A 15,688-nucleotide genomic window follows, 5' to 3' on the forward strand; every position below is an offset into this window, starting at 1 on the left:
CCCACGGCTGCCCATGGTAAAAGCAAACACCACGCTGCTGACAAGTTTATGTCCCAACACCTGCTTTCTAAGAGTTTCATATACTTACCTTTTGTTTTTCACTCCAGGCGTGGGGGACGGAAAGGCCAAACCTCCCAGACTGCGGGCCAGCGTTGACTGCGCTGGTGGGTCTATGCAGCAAGTGTGGAACGGCCGGGGCTGAGCAGGATGCCCCGGGGCTTTGAGCAGGACAGCCGGGGTGGGGGCGGCGTCCTGCCGGTACACCCTCATCCTTCCAGGCCCCAGGCTGGCGCCGCTCCTAAGAACTTCTGAGGCTGGTCTCCTCCCAGCTGAGTCGGGCTCACACCTGTCAGCCCTGAGTCAGCCAGCCTCCATAAGCGTTGAGCGGCTTCATGTGTCATCACAGGAGAGGATCAGAGAAGCTCTTGAGCGTTCAAAGCCGCTGCCCAGCACTGACCCCGGTTTCTACTGTTCCCGCCCCTCCCCAGCTCCTGGAGAGCAGTCAGCCCCTGCCAAGCTCCAGGGACATCATTTTCGGAAGTTCTGATCCTTCTCCATGGAAACAAGACAAACAGGAAAGGGGCTTAAAGAAATTATTCATATATACCAACAACGAAGCAACAGAGAAATCAAGGAATCGATCCCATTTACAACTGCACCAAAACCCATAAAACACCTAGGAATAAATCTAACCAAAGAGGTGAGAAATCTATACACCTAAAACTATAGAAAGCTTATGAAAGAAATTGAAGAAGGCACAAAAAAAAAAAAAGGGAAAAGATTCCATGCTCCTGGATAGGAAGAATAAATATTGTTAAAATGTCAATACTACCCAAAGCAATCTACAGATTCAATGCGATCCCTATCTAAATAACACCAGCATTCTTCACAGAGCTAGAACAAATGATCCTAAAATTTGTATGGAACCAGAAAAGACCCAGAATAGCCAAAGCAATCTTGAAAAAGAAAACCAAAGCAGGAGGCATCAAAATCCCAGACTTCAAGCTACACTGCAAAGCTGTAATTATCAAGACAGTATTGTACTGGCACAAGAACAGACACTCAGATCAATGGAACGGAATAGAGAACCCAGAAATGAACCCACAAATGTATGGCCAACTCATCTTTGACCAAGCAGGAAAGAATATCCAATGGAATAGACAGTCTCTTTAGCAAGTGGTGCTGGGAAAACTGGACAGCGACATGCAGAAGAATGAACCTGGACCACTTTCTTACACCAGACACAAAAATAAACTCAAAATGGATGAGAGACCTAAATGTAAGACAGGAAGCCATCAAAATCTTCGAGGAGAAAGCAGGCAAAAACCTCTTTGATCTCGGCTGCAGCAACTTCTTATGCAACACATCTCCAGAGGCAAGGGAAACAAAAGCAAAAATGAACTACTGGGACCTCATCAAAATAAAAAGCTTCGGCACAGTGAAGGAATCAGTCAGCAAAACTAAAAGGCAACCGACAGAATGGGAGAAGATACTTGCAAATGACTTATCAGATAAAGGGGTTAGTATCCAAAATCTATAAAGAACTTATTAAACCCAACACCCAAAAAACAAATAATCCAGTGAAGAAATGGGCAAAAGACACAAATAGACACTTCTCCAAAGAAGACATCCAGATGGCCAACCGACACATGAAAAAATGTGCAACATCAGTCATCAGGGAAATACAAATCAAAACCACAGTGAGATACCACCTCACACCTGTCAGAGTGGCTAAAATGAACAACTCAGACAACAACAGATGTTGGCTAGGATGCGGAGAAAGAGGATCTCTTTTGCACTGCTGGTGGGAATGCAAACTGGTGCGGCCACTCTGGAAAACAGTATGGAGGTGCCTCAAAAAACTAAAAATAGAACTACCCCATGACCCAGCAATGGCACTGCTAGGCATTTATCCAAGGGATACAGGTGTGCTGTTTCGAAGAGACACATGCACCCCTACGTTTACAGCAGCACTATCAACAACAGCCAAAGTATGGAAAGAGCCCAAAATGTCCATCGATGCAGATGAATGGATAAAGAAGATGGGGTATATTTATACGATGGAGTATTATCGATACTCGTATATCGATACACTCGTATACTGGCAATGAAAAAGAATGATATCTTGCCATTTTCAACTACGTGGATGGATCGGGAGGTTATTATGCTAAGTGAATTAGTCAGAGAAAGACAGAGAGCATAGGACTTCACTCATGTGAGGACTTTAAGACACAAAACAGGGGCGCCTGGGTGGCTCAGTCGGTTAAGCGGCCGACTTTGGCTCAGGTCATGATCTCACAGTCCGTGAGTTCGAGCCCTGTGCCAGGCTCTGTGCTGACAGCTCAGAGCCTGGAGCCTGTTTCAGATTCTGTGTCTCCCTCTCTCTGACCCTCCCCCGTTCATGCTCTGTCTCTCTCTGTCTCAAAAATAAATAAATGTTAAAAAAATTTTTTTAAAAAAGACACAAAACAGATGAACATAAGAGAAGGGAAGCAAAAATAATATCAAAACAGGGAGGGGACAAAAGAGAAGAGACTCTTAAATATGGAGAACAAACAGAGGGTTACTGGAGGGGTTGGGGGGGGGGGATGGGCTAAATGGGGAAGGGGCATCAAGGAATCTACTCCTGAAATCATTGTTGCACTGTATGCTAACTAATTTGGATGTAAATTAAAAAAAAAAAAGAAATCATTCATATCTGTGGGGAAGATTAAACTTGTTTATTAATTCATGCAAACGTTTTCCAACTTGGGCAAAGCTGGAAGAAAAGGACTTCTGACAAAGGAGCTGGGTTGTATGAGAGATTTTAAGATTCACCCCTCTCAACCAACTCCAGAAGGTAACATAATAACAATTTATAGAAACATTTTTACCACATTTGAACAAAATACAATTTCATCCATAATCTTCAAACTCGTTTTCCACTTTCCAGGGAGTCGAAGCTCATATCCTTGTTCAGAGTTTAAAATACCCTGTTTTAAGTATTTCCTTGTCCAGACAAGTTCTTGCTTGCCTCAGTAGGGTCTGCAAGCTTACACGAGAGCACGCTAACTCTCAGTCCACCCCTTGCTCTATGTGATAAAAAGAACTGCAGGGAGAAAAGAGAGACAGGGGGGAGTTAACTTTAAAAACCACCACGTATATAAAGTTGAAAACCAGTGAGCACAAGAGAACCACGAGGAGCTGTTCTGCAGGTGTGAGCATACACCTGAGAGAGTCCCAGTCTCAGGGCCAGTTTGGAGAGAAATTACAGATGTGGCTCCTGATGCTGATTTTGTAAAAATCTATGTTATTTGTTTCATGGCATTTCTTTTTGGTAGGAAAATTGGAGTTTCAAATCCAATACTTAACAAAAAGAAGGGTTTAAAGTGTCTTCAAGGGGCACCCGGCTGGCTCAGTCAGTGGAGCATGTACCTCTTGATCTCAGTGTCATGAGTTCAAGCCCCACATTGGGTGCAGAGGTTACATGTGTACAATCATGCATAAAATAAAGTGTGTCAAGCCAGCAGCTATGACAGATGTTAACCCGTGGTGGCGACCTAATCTGTCAGGCTATGGGGACGTGGTGATGTGCTTTATTGATAACGTCTCCCTTCTGACAATAAAGCACCTTCACCAACATTTTATTTAATGCAGGGCAGAAGGACACATCAGCTAGCTCGTTTACTCTCAAAGACTACTAGGAAAAGACTCCTGGCAGGAAACACTGCAAGACTGAACTGGGCAACGAAGCTCCGTGGGCACCTTCCCATGGAGCGTCCCCACCCCCCTCCCCCAGTCGGGGTGCGGCTGGCCCGAGCGCTGGAGCTGCCTCATTCGGCAGCACTTTTCAGGGCCTTGATGGAGCGGTTTTTAAGTTGCAGGAAACAGATAGTGAAGCAAATAGTGGTCCCGCTCAGAGAAATCCAGATAAACTCCATCTGGGTGAGGACTCGACCACTCTGCCCTGCAGAAGGACCACTCTGCAGGTGCACAGAAGCCCACTTCAGCACTGCTGGTAGCCTGCCTTTATGCCTCTTCTCCCGGTTCTCCTCTGAATTCATTCAGGGAGGACACATTCCTGGTTTCTTCACTAACTAATGAATTGAATTAAATCTTTGATGTGTTCATTTTATTTTTGTATGACAGTCATGGCTTTACCCTTTTTGGAAATCATTTGACACTAACATCAGACTTAAAAGGACCTGTAGTAATACACCATGTGTTTTAAAACATTAAAATACCTTCTTTTGAAATCCCTCCAACTAAACCATTTGAAGTAGCCATAGTTTTGTTTGTTTGTTTTGAAGGAGAGAGAGAGAGAGAGAGAGAGAGAGAGAGAGAGGCAGGGGCAGAGGGACAGAGAGAATCCCAAGCAGGCTCCACACTCAGCGCGGAAGCCAGTGTGTGGGGCTCGATCTCACGAACCATGAGCTCATGACCTGAGCCAAAATCAAGAGTTGGACACTCAACCGACTAAGCCCCCGCAGGCACCCCTATTTTTAATTGAAATATGCATATACAAAATATCCCATCTGTACAACAATACTTTTGTCATTTTTTAACTGATTTAAAATAATTGATAAATTGTATTTGATTCTCAAGATCTTTATTAAATTTTTTAATTTTTTTAATGTTTATTTATTTTTGAGACAGAGAGAGACAGAGCATGAACAAGGGAGGGTCACAGAAAGAGGGAGACACAGAATCTGAAGCAGGCTCCAGGCTCTGAGCTGTCAGCACAGAGCCCGACGCGGGGCTCGAACTCACGGGCTGTGAGATCATGACCTGAGTTGAAGTCGGCCGCTTAACCGACTGAGCCATCCAGGCGCCCCAAGATCTTTATTACATTTTGTATTATGATCATTTTAACTTTTTAGTTTTTTTGAGAGACAGACAGAGAGTGAGCAGGGAAGGGGCAGAGAGAGGGGGAGACACAGAATGCCAAGCAGGCTCCAGGTTCTGAGCTGTCAGCACAGAGACCAACACGGGACTTGAACTCACAGACCATGAGATCACGACCTGAGCCAAAATGGGCCACCTAACTGACTGAACCACCCAGGTGGCCCTGTGACATGACCATTTTATATCTGCTTAAAATCTTTGTTCAATCTGACTTAAATACTTTTTAAAAATATTCTTTGGGAAGGTACAATATTTACTTGAGAGCAATTTATTGGTATGTTTGAATTGAGTTAGGGAAACTGCAAGTAACTTGCCATGAATTTAAACTGATCAAATTCATTAGCAACTTGCACCTCCTACTTGGAGGGAAAACGAAGTCGGTCATAGATCTGAGTATATTCTGAGTTGGGAACGGACAGTATTCACATGGACCCATGCTAATGGTGGAAGAGACACAGCATATCCTTGCAATTTCCCCCTTAGGCCTAGCAATGAAGAAGTCTCAAAGCAAGGTCCTAGAAATATCAGTGAGACCATAAGTAACTCCATGTCGGTAACCCACTCGGATATGCTTGAGGCCACAAGGAAAGAAGCCACTGGAAAATGGGAACACCTGCTTCTGAGGCTGGGCTGGTGGAGATGCAGTGTTCTCAAAGACTATTTTAGAGTCTCTGTGAGATCACAACTACTTCCGTGATTATACTAAGACGCGGTTGGCCTTTTTACTCTCTTTCTTCCACAGAACACACGGTGGTTTTCCAGAGGCTATGGAACATGAGATGACGACATTGCAGACTGTTAAAGGAATGTGTGCTTATGAACATGTTTTAGGTTGTTCTCGATGTTACGTCCTCGTGCAGTAAATACAGACAGATATAATTCTCTGAAAGAGGAGCTTGAAAACTTTGAAGAGTGTGAAGGAGAAAACTTTTCAGACTGGCAGAAGGAGAGGAGTCACGTAGGCTGCAGCCCTATCTCACCTGTGACCTGGCACAAGTAGCAGTATTTCTTGGTCCCATTTTCCGCATTTGCAAAAACAACAGGAGTTTGTCTCAGTCCCCTTTCCCCTTTAATACTAAGATTCTGTGACACCACCCCCTCCCCCCAATGCTGTGGCCCTGCTCTGGTTAGAGCAGCAGGATCACAGCGTTTTAGAGGGTCACAGAGGCTGAGTGGCAGGATTAGAGTTCAAACCCGGAGACTGTGTAGCCCCCCGCACCCACGCATGTGACCGTGCCATCCAATTCTGCTTACTGAATTGAGGGGCACCGCCACACAGGTGGGGCAGGGCGAGGACCAGCTTTGACAGCCCAGTGCACTGCCTTGGAGTTAACATAACAGATAGTGTCTTTGTTGGTCTATTTCTTTCTTTCTTTTAAAGATCCTCTTTTTAAGTAATCTCTACACCCAATGTGGGCCTTGAACTCACAACCCTGAGATGAAGAATCCCACCCTCCACCGACTGGGCCAGCCAGGCACCCCTTGCTGGTCTATTTCTTTGGTGTCCTGTGGAGTCCCTTTATACTTTACGGGAAAAAAAAAAAAAAAAAACAGATGACTTGCATTGTTTCCACAGTAGCCAAGTCCTTCTGCACATGTGGAATTGGGCATTAAAAATAACAAATTCCCGAACTTTCTAGGTCTTACCCTAGGATTTTCTTATTACTTGAATATACAGAGTAACATAGTACTGTAAAATATACTAACTTTTAAGTAAAGTTTGCTTCTCTCCAGGAGAAATTGCCACTTCAGCGCTGTTTTCTGTTCATCCGTCATTGTAAGAAACTCATTCACCTGGTTAAAACGATCAAACACACATTTCCGAAGTCTGTATAAATAACTCATCTTGACAGCAATGTGGAGCTTCACTTTGCTCACTTGACTGGGATTTTATTCACACAAGTGACAGCTCAATTCTCTAAATGGAGGAGAGGTCAGAAAGGCTCTGAAGGAAACCCCTGAAGGGAGTCAGGTGGGTCAGTCCAGAAAACTCCCCTTCACAAACTAGAAACCGCTTGGGACCGAGGTTTAATGGTAAACTTCAGGAGCGGGTTCTCACCATAAAAAACACATGCCTGGGGGCACCTGGGTGGCGCAGTCGGTTAAGCGTCCGACTTCAGCCAGGTCACGATCTCACGGTCCGTGAGTTCGAGCCCCACGTCGGGCTCTGGGCTGATGGCTCGGAGCCTGGAGCCTGTTTCCGATTCTGTGTCTCCCTCTCTCTCTGTCCCTCCCCCGTTCATGCTCTGTCTCTCTCTGTCCCAAAAATAAAATAAACGTTGAAAAAAAAAATTTAAAAAAAAAAAAAAAAACACATGCCTGTCATCAAGCCCACACGCCCCTAAGTCTCTGCTGCCGTCCCGATGGAGGCCACCGTGTGCGCTGACTGCATCGGGCTCACTTTGCGCAGCTGGTCGTGGCGCGTCGCCAAACCCTCCTGTCTCACCACCGATCGGCACCCCCCAATGTGCTGTTCTGCCCCCTGTGACTACAGAGAAGGTCTTTTCTCCACTGCAGCCAACAGCCTCCAACACCATTCCCAGCAGCGAGATCAGCGGTGATTGGCAAACGTGCAATTATTTCTTCACTAAAGCAATGCGTGTTTCCATCAAGACTGATTTTTTCCCCCAGACCTCTTTATTAATGACTTAATTTCTATCAAATGTCCACTGAAATAACCTATGTTTGGGGGAAGAGAATTCAATCTGGAATTATTTCTAAACACATGTTCCTTTCTGCTACTTACCGTGCAGCCTAAAGTCTCCTCTGCAACACCTCCCGTGAGGCTGCAGGCATGGAGGGTGCCTGTGTGGTCAGTGACATCAATTAGCAAGTGGAAGCTGCGAAAAGCAGATTTAAGTTCCAAAGAATCTCGGTGGCAAGCAGTGCAGGGGCCGGATGCTTCCTTCATAACGTATCCACAGCCCGAGCTGAAAAGAAACAAAGACAGTGATAACAGGTGAGGGCGTAAATGACCAACCTGATCTCTAGCTGAAGAACCACGTTCCCTTAAAAGTCTAAACCAGAGGAAGGACTTCCGGAGCCCTTAGAGCAACGCAATGCCAGAAGGACGGGAGAAGCAGGCAACACCACAATTTGCGGTCAATCCCATTTTCCACTGCCCTGCATCCCCCTGCTGGGGCTCCTTCACCCCTTCCCTTCTGCAGACAGCGGCAGGACCGGCTCTCAGCCCTGGAAATCTGTCGTGGCCTATTCCTTGACACTGCAGGTACGTCCGTCTAGTCTCCCTGGCTCAGGGCGCTGAGGGCAAGGATCATGTCCTGTCCCTGGAAAGCCCGGGTTCGACAAATGCTCACATGATGCTTCTGTACTAGGCCTCCACATGTTGACAGAAAAATCCTAGGGGTGGTCAAGTTCACACCCTGAATGCTGTTAGTACTGCCAGGAGCCCACTCTTCTCTCTTTAGGGGAATTACATGCTGTTCCATATGTTTGGAGCAGTCTGCTTTAGCCACTTGGAACAGAAAGACCGACTCAAGTTTCTCAAGTGGAGGGGCGATCTGAAGACGGTGCTTTCTTGTCCGGGCACGTATCACTTTTAAGCTAAATTTCAGATGCTTTTCCTCACGTATCAATATTAAAGATATAGGAAAAAATGAGAAAGACATTAAAATTTTCAAAAAGTTTTTGAAAAATATTTTTCAAAAAGTAAACACCTGACATACATCGCCACCTCCACACTGGTTTTTTCTCAACTTTAATACCAAATCATAAAATGTTTTTAAAATCCATAGATCAGTATCCTGACTGTGGTGGTAGATACACAAAGCTACACATGTAATAAAACTACATAGAACTTCACACACACACACACAAATGACTGCATGTCAGTCTGGTGAAATTTGAATAAAAATCATCAGATTGAATTAATATCAATACCCTGGCTAAGATGTAATACTATAGTTTCATAAAATGTTACCATCGGAGGGAAGTGGAGAAAGTGTCCATGGATTCTCTTTATTAGTTCTTACAACTCCATGTGAGTCTACAACTATCTCAATAAAATTTTCAATTGCAAAAATTCATAGTAACGTCCTAGATGTTTCTTGCTAAGCATCTTTTGGCTAAGATTATTAAATCTACTGGGGTTTGCTTTTGTACAATAACTTTGACCTAGGAGAGGCTAGAAATCATATTTACCATGTGGCTGAAAATAATTTTTTTTAAGAGAGAGAGACGAGGGAGGGCAGAAAGGAGGGAGGGAGGGAGGGAGGGAGGGAGGGAGAGAGAGAAACAGAGAGAAATACCACAAGGAGCAGAGACAAAGAGAAGTAGGGCTCAAGCTCATGAACCATGAGATCATGACCTGAGCTGAAGTCAGATGCTTAACCGACTGAGCCACCCAGGCGCCCACAGCTGAAAAGAATTTTTTTTTAAATGCTAAGGGCGTCTGAGTGGCACAGTCTGTTGAGTGTCTGACTCTTGATCTAGACTCAAGTTGTGACCTCACGGTTTGTGAGTTTGAGTCCCAAGTCGGGCTCTGTGCTGAGGGTGTGGAGCCTGCTTGGGATTCTGTCTCTCCTTTGCCCTCCCCTCCCCCACTTGTGGGTATGCACATGTGCTCTCTCTCTCTCAAAAATAAACAAGGAAAATTTTTAAATGCTGTCACTTGTCATCTCAGTTCGAAGTTTCTGGCAGTATTATATCTTTTTATTTTGTGACTACAGAAACACAGCAAATCAAATTTTACCTTAAAAGACAATTACAGGGGCACCTGAGTGGCTCAGTCGGTTAAGCAGCTGACTCTTGATTTTGGTTCGGTCATGATCTCATGGTCATGAATGGAGCCCCACATCATGCTAAGCATGGAGCCTGCTGGATTCTCTCTCCCTCTCTCCCTGCCTCTCTCCCTTGCTCTCTCTCTCTCTCAAAATAAACATTAAAAAAGAGAGAGAGAGAGAAAAAGCTTGGGCACCTGGGTGGCTGGGTTGGTGGAGCGGTCTGACTTCAGCTCAGGTCATGATCTCACGGTTTGTGGGTCTGAGCCCCGTGTTGGGCTGAGCTCTCAGCACAGAGCCCGCTTTGGATCCTCTGCCCTCCCCTCTCTGCCCCGCCTCCATTTTTGCATGCTCTACCTCTCTCTCAAAAATAAATATTTAAAAAAAAGGAACTTTTTCCCGGCTAGCTCAGTCGGTAGAGCATGAGACTCTTAAAAAAAGGAACTTTTTGTTTAAAGGCAGTAATAGGGGCACCTGGCTGGCTCAGTTAGTGGAGTGTGCGACTCTTGACCTCAGGATTATGGGTTTGAGCCCCACACTGGGTATAGGGATTACTTAAAATCTTTTTTTAAAGGCAATTATTGGGGCACGTGGGTGGCTCAGTTGGTTAAGCATCTGACTTCAGTTGAGGTCATGATCTCACGGCTTGTGAGTTCGAGCCCCACGTCAGGCACTGTGCTCAGAGCCTGGAGCCTGCTTGGGATTCTGTGTCTCCCTCTCTCTCTGCCCCCCACTCATTCTCTCTCTCTCTCTCTCTCTCTCTCTCTCTCTCTCTCCAAAGTAAATAAACATTAAAAAAAATTTTAAGACAATTATAATCTTTCTATCTAAGTAGTCTGTCTTGGAAACTTAAGTATGGGTTATTCATTTATACCTTTCCTTCAAATATATACCCACTGTTATTTCAAAGAATATCTTTAACTTTTGTAGGGCTTAAAATTTATTAACATTAGTTGGTCTTTATTTCTTACAAGAATGACTTTGCTGACAGTAATATGTCTGCTTACCATCGGCATCGAACAACAGTTGTGGTTGCACCATCAATGTTCAGCGTAGAGATATGAGCATAAAGAATCCCGTAGAAAGGGTCAGCTTTCCCTTCATTCTTCAAAGCTTTTACCTTTAATTGTTCAACTGTATAGACATCAACTATTGCATTTACTAAAAATAAAAAGTAATTAACAGCTCTCTATGTATTCAAAGAACTCCAAAGGATTGTATCCAAATAGAAAAACTATAAAGTTCAAATGAGAACGTGTAACAGGTTCAGTTAAGTAACAGAAAAATTATTATATCTGCTATATTTAAACCTGATTATATAAATGGACATAGCAACAAAAAAATAAGCAAAAAACAAAAGGAAAAGAATGGGAATTTTAATTCATTTTATTTCATTGAAGACTTTCTGGTCATAAGACACCAGTAAAAGCGTGGGAAGGCAAGCCTCAGAGTGGGGCATGCCAGCAATCTGAGAGGATAAAAAGGACTCCTATCTACATACATAAATAATTCTTAAAAGTGAGTAAGAAAAAGACAGTCAACTCAAGTTTGTAGCTCCCATGAGACTGGCAAAAGGTTTTAGAAACCTCTAAAAGTTTTATACAACCTTTTAAAAAGTGGAAATATAGCAGTTACAGAATAAGAATATGGTATCTTTTACTGTGTAAAACAAAGTACTTCCTTTTAAAAATCCAAATAACATTTAAAGGTCGCTTACAATTTATGGAATCTTTCAGATAACTGTCGATTTCACCATCCAGAGGATTTGTTTCTTTATTCTCTCTTATAAAATTCAACAGGATGTTAGCTTCTGGTGTATCTTAAATCAAAAATGCACAATAAGTGAAAAACAATGAATCACTTTTTAGATAACTGCAAGTGATCCAAAATGATTTTCAATAAGTAAAGGCATATGAAAACACAAATAGGATATTGTGCAGCCATCAGCAATCTATTCAGTGAAGAGATGTAGACCAGACAGTTAAAGGGCAGCTTACAAAACTATGTGGAACAATTTCCTTTAAATTAAATACACACACACACACACACACACACACACACACACACACACAAATATGCAAGGTTATCTGGAAGAGTATGTATCAAAGAAATGATTCTCTTGTAAAATAGAAGGAGTATAGGTGTTGTTTTCCCTTTTTGCTTTTAGTATTTTCTGAATTTTATATGCATTTCTTTTCTGATCAGAAAAAAATTTTTAGGGGCACCTGGGTGGCTCAGTCGTTTAAGTGGCCGACCTCAGGTCATGATCTCGCGGTCCGTGAGTTCAAGCCCCGCATAGGGCTCTGTGCTGACAGCTCAGAGCCTGGAGCCTGTTTCAGATTCTGTGTCTCCCTCTCTCTGACCCTCCCCTGTTCATGCTCTGTCTCTCCCTGTCTCAAAAATAAATAAAACGTTTAAAAAATTTTTTTAAATAAATTAAAAAAAAAAAGGAAAAGAAAAGAAAAAAATTTTATTTGAAAGCCTTGCTCCTCGACTTGGATTACAAGTATTCTCAGGAATAGTCAGAATATGTACCAGAAGGTTTCCGTGTGACCCCGACACCTTCAGCCCAAGCCCCCAACCTCCAACACCTGCCGACCTTTCAGCCCTCCCTGACCCACTCCAACACTCTGTAGACTTGCCATTGCAGGGGGCCCCTCCCCACTGAGCCCCGGGGCAGAGGCAGGCACTTATCCCTCACTCCTGTTCAACCAGGAGTCCTATCACTGAGCTTTCACAGAACCATCCTGAAATACCTTGTGAGCAGCGCTTCTGCCTTTCTAGCCCTGAGGCTCTCATACCCAGTACAGTGACTGTCCTTTCACTCATCTGACCATCCATCCATCGTGTCCGGCCTTGTTCCAGAAAGGACTCACATCATCTCAGTGCTTGGCAAATAAAAGGCATTCAACAGATATTTGTAAGTGAGTGAGTGAATGAATGCGTGTTTCAGAACCACGGACGGAACTGCGGCACTGGAGACAGGGGCAGGGGCTGGACCGAGGTCACAGAAATCCAACCACGGCCCCCACCCCCACCCCCTACCCCCCTGCAGGCGCGGCTATGAAGATCCCTGCCGACGACAAGGTTCTCAGGCCTGTGTGGTGGACACTCACAGGGCAGAGAAAGCCATAAGCAAAGCTAGGATGACAGTTTAAGCCAGTAGAGGTTTTTAATTTCTACTTGGCTGGAATAGCCCAGGAAATTAGAAATAAGGGTGATTAAATATGCACATGAGGCACGCCTGGGTGGCTGAGTTGGTTAAGTGACCGGCTTCACCCCAGGTCATGATCTTGTGGTTCGTGGGTTCGGGCCCCACGTCGGGCTTTGTGCTGACAGCTCAGAGCCTGGAGCCTGCTTCAGATTCTGTGTCTCCCTCTCTCTCTGCCCCTCCCCTGCTCACGTTCTATCTGTCTCAAAACAAACACTGAAATTTTTTTTGAAATATGCACATGAAAATTCACACACCCTCCTGAGTACTCTCCTTTTCTCTTTGAGAAACAGGTGTCTGTTCTAGTGATGCTGGCATTGCTCAAACACTTTGACATTTCACCTTTGCATCTGTTTTCAGAACCAAATAGACAACATCCATTGAATATGTGTCTCATTAACTTAGCCTTGAGTTTTGTCCTAGTGAGCTTGATATCCTTTTCCAACAGACAAACCCAAATGTCTTTTAGAAATTTTCCCAGGCCTAATTTACCCTTAAAGGATGGAGATTTTTTAATCATTGACATTACTCTATATAATACTATTAAAACTATTAATATTGATAAATTATTAAAAATAATAAACCATAGGGGCGCCTGGGTGGCGCAGTCGGTTAAGCGTCCGGCTTCAGCCAGGTCACGATCTCGCGGTCCGTGAGTTCGAGCCCCGCGTCAGGCTCTGGGCTGATGGCTCGGAGCCTGGAGCCTGTTTCCGATTCTGTGTCTCCCTCTCTCTCTGCCCCTCCCCCGTTCATGCTCTGTCTCTCTCTGTCCCAAAAATAAATAAAAAACGTTGAAAAAAAAATTAAAAATAATAATAATAATAATAATAAACCATAGTATTCCCCTCAAGGAAAGAAATGGAAAGAAAAGGAACCGAAGAGTGCAGTCTTGTCCTAAATGTTGAGAATAGATCATGGTTGTGCCACCATCGATTTATGAAAAGCAGCTAGAGCGATCCTTTTAGTTCATAGAAAATGCCACCTTCTGCTCCAAATCCTGACCTGGTTCCCCTTCCCTATGACCTCTCATTAGCCTATAAAGCCTTCTTGAGACCCACCCTCCCCTCCGACCTTGACACCTCCTCCTGCCTGTGCTCCATCAGCTGCAGCCACACTGGCCTCCTTGCTGTTCTGCCCACAAGCAGGCTCCCTCCAGCCTCTGGGCCTTTGCACTGGCTGCTCCTCTGCCTGGCGCTCTTTCCTGTGGTTAACCCTCTCACTGCCTCACCACGTCTCTGCTCAAATATCACCTTCCCAAGGAGGCCAACCTGCCCTATACCCACCATGTCATTCTGGCCCCTCCTAACCCCATTCCTCTTTTTCTTCTTAAATACTTCATAATCCACAGATGTGTCATCTTTGTTGTTTCTTATCTCTCTCTCCTGCTAGAACGTGAGCATCACGCGGGCAGAGACATTTGTGTTTTGTCACTGGACCCCAGGAGAATTCCTGGCACACAGCATGTGCACAGCAGACGAGATCTCAACGAAGGCAAGCCAGGGCACATCACATCACCTTCCACAACACCACTTTCAGGGACACGGCGTCCCTGGGCAGATGTGCAAGGTCCAGTGCACTTACGGAGACAACAGAGTCTTGTCGCTTTAGGTCATACTTTAAAAAATTCTGATAATGGTTTGCTCAAAGACAGAAAATTGCTTTATAATTCCCGGTCAGTGTCGATGCTCTGTTAGTGGCCGGCAGAGTGAGCTGCTGTTCGAGAGGGAACGCTGTCGTATTTACATCTTCCTGAGATTGTGAAGGGTCATTCCGGCTCTGGTGCCAGGCTAAGCATTCTATCTGCAGTACAAAGTGCTCTGAGGGTCCTTAAAGGCACCAACCCCTCACGTCTCCCCAGATCCCGCTCCCCAGACTGCATGCTGGACTAAACTGTGACTGCTTTCAACATCCACGCCCGTGGGCCTTAGGGGTATTTCATTCATGCTATGAACTAATGATACTATGTATATGTTCTCAGTATTCCAGTATGAAATTATTTGAATATAGTAAAACTGAATTTATTTTTAAAACAGAAATTTAGGTAATCCAATCAATAGCATTGATCTCTCAGAAATCATTACAAGAGATGATAGTCTAAAAATGAATCTAGTTTTTCACATTTCTTTAGTAAAGACAGCAAAGAGATAGCTTGCTGCAAATTTAAGAAATATAAATGTAAAGCAGATAAAGCAGTTTTCACTTTTAATTCAAATGAAATCCAAGCATTGTTTTCATTCTTAAATATACTGCACAAATACTGAAATGTGTCAGACAGACATTTCCAAAGGGATAAGAAATTTCAGATAGCCTTTTACCTGGATTAGTTGTAATAATGGTTTTTGAGATTACTGTTGCTGTCATGCAGTTCCGAAATTTGTCAAAACTTATTCTTACATCTGAGGCAAATATTACTGTTTAGGGGGAAAAAGCCATTTTAAAATTATTATGTGTGTGGGGGGGGGGGCGGGTATAAAAAATGACAAACAGTGAACACAATCATCACAGTATCATACCTGTTTCTCGTGGCATCCAGCTCTGTGCAACTAGAATAGATTCATTATCCCAACTGCATATTTTTAAAAAGAAGCAAAAGTCAAATACATCAGGGAAAACTGGCAGTGACCACTTTATTTACCAAAAAAAGAATGTCCTAATGGCTGGAGTTAACGATTCCCCAAGTTATCAAGGCACAAGTTAAGGATGCTGGCTTCTCCTGCATTTTGCAGGATACACGGTCTATTTCACAAAGCATTTAACAACTGCGTGATAAATCATTCCTTTGATACTATTCATCTTTAACAACTTCTGCCCCATCAATTCCATCTTTGCCCACTACTTAGGTCACTCCAGGCGA

At 44.0% G+C, this 15,688-nt stretch overlaps 1 protein-coding gene across 2 annotated transcripts in view; it reads right to left on the reverse strand.

The window, feature by feature from the left end:
* Positions 1-2,705: 2,705 nt before the first annotated feature.
* The window catches only part of MEIOB (meiosis specific with OB-fold), a 28,246-nt gene continuing 15,263 nt past the window's right edge, over positions 2,706-15,688 (reverse strand). The window contains exons 8-14 of one of the 2 annotated variants that reach the window (XM_049637269.1): positions 15,348-15,400; positions 15,150-15,245; positions 11,341-11,442; positions 10,631-10,757; positions 7,631-7,814; positions 6,592-6,678; positions 2,706-3,088 (exon numbers count right to left, since the gene is read on the reverse strand). In XM_049637269.1, coding sequence (XP_049493226.1) covers positions 2,978-3,088; positions 6,592-6,678; positions 7,631-7,814; positions 10,631-10,757; positions 11,341-11,442; positions 15,150-15,245; positions 15,348-15,400 — 760 coding nt within the window. In that variant the 3' untranslated portion in view covers positions 2,706-2,977. Of the gene's footprint in view, positions 3,089-6,591; positions 6,679-7,630; positions 7,815-10,630; positions 10,785-11,340; positions 11,443-15,149; positions 15,246-15,347; positions 15,401-15,688 lie in introns of both variants that reach the window. The other variant, XM_049637268.1, reaches the window with a different exon arrangement.

The sequence above is a fragment of the Panthera uncia genome, chromosome E1, assembly GCF_023721935.1.
Source record: "Panthera uncia isolate 11264 chromosome E1, Puncia_PCG_1.0, whole genome shotgun sequence".
NCBI classification, from domain to species: Eukaryota; Metazoa; Chordata; class Mammalia; order Carnivora; family Felidae; genus Panthera; species Panthera uncia.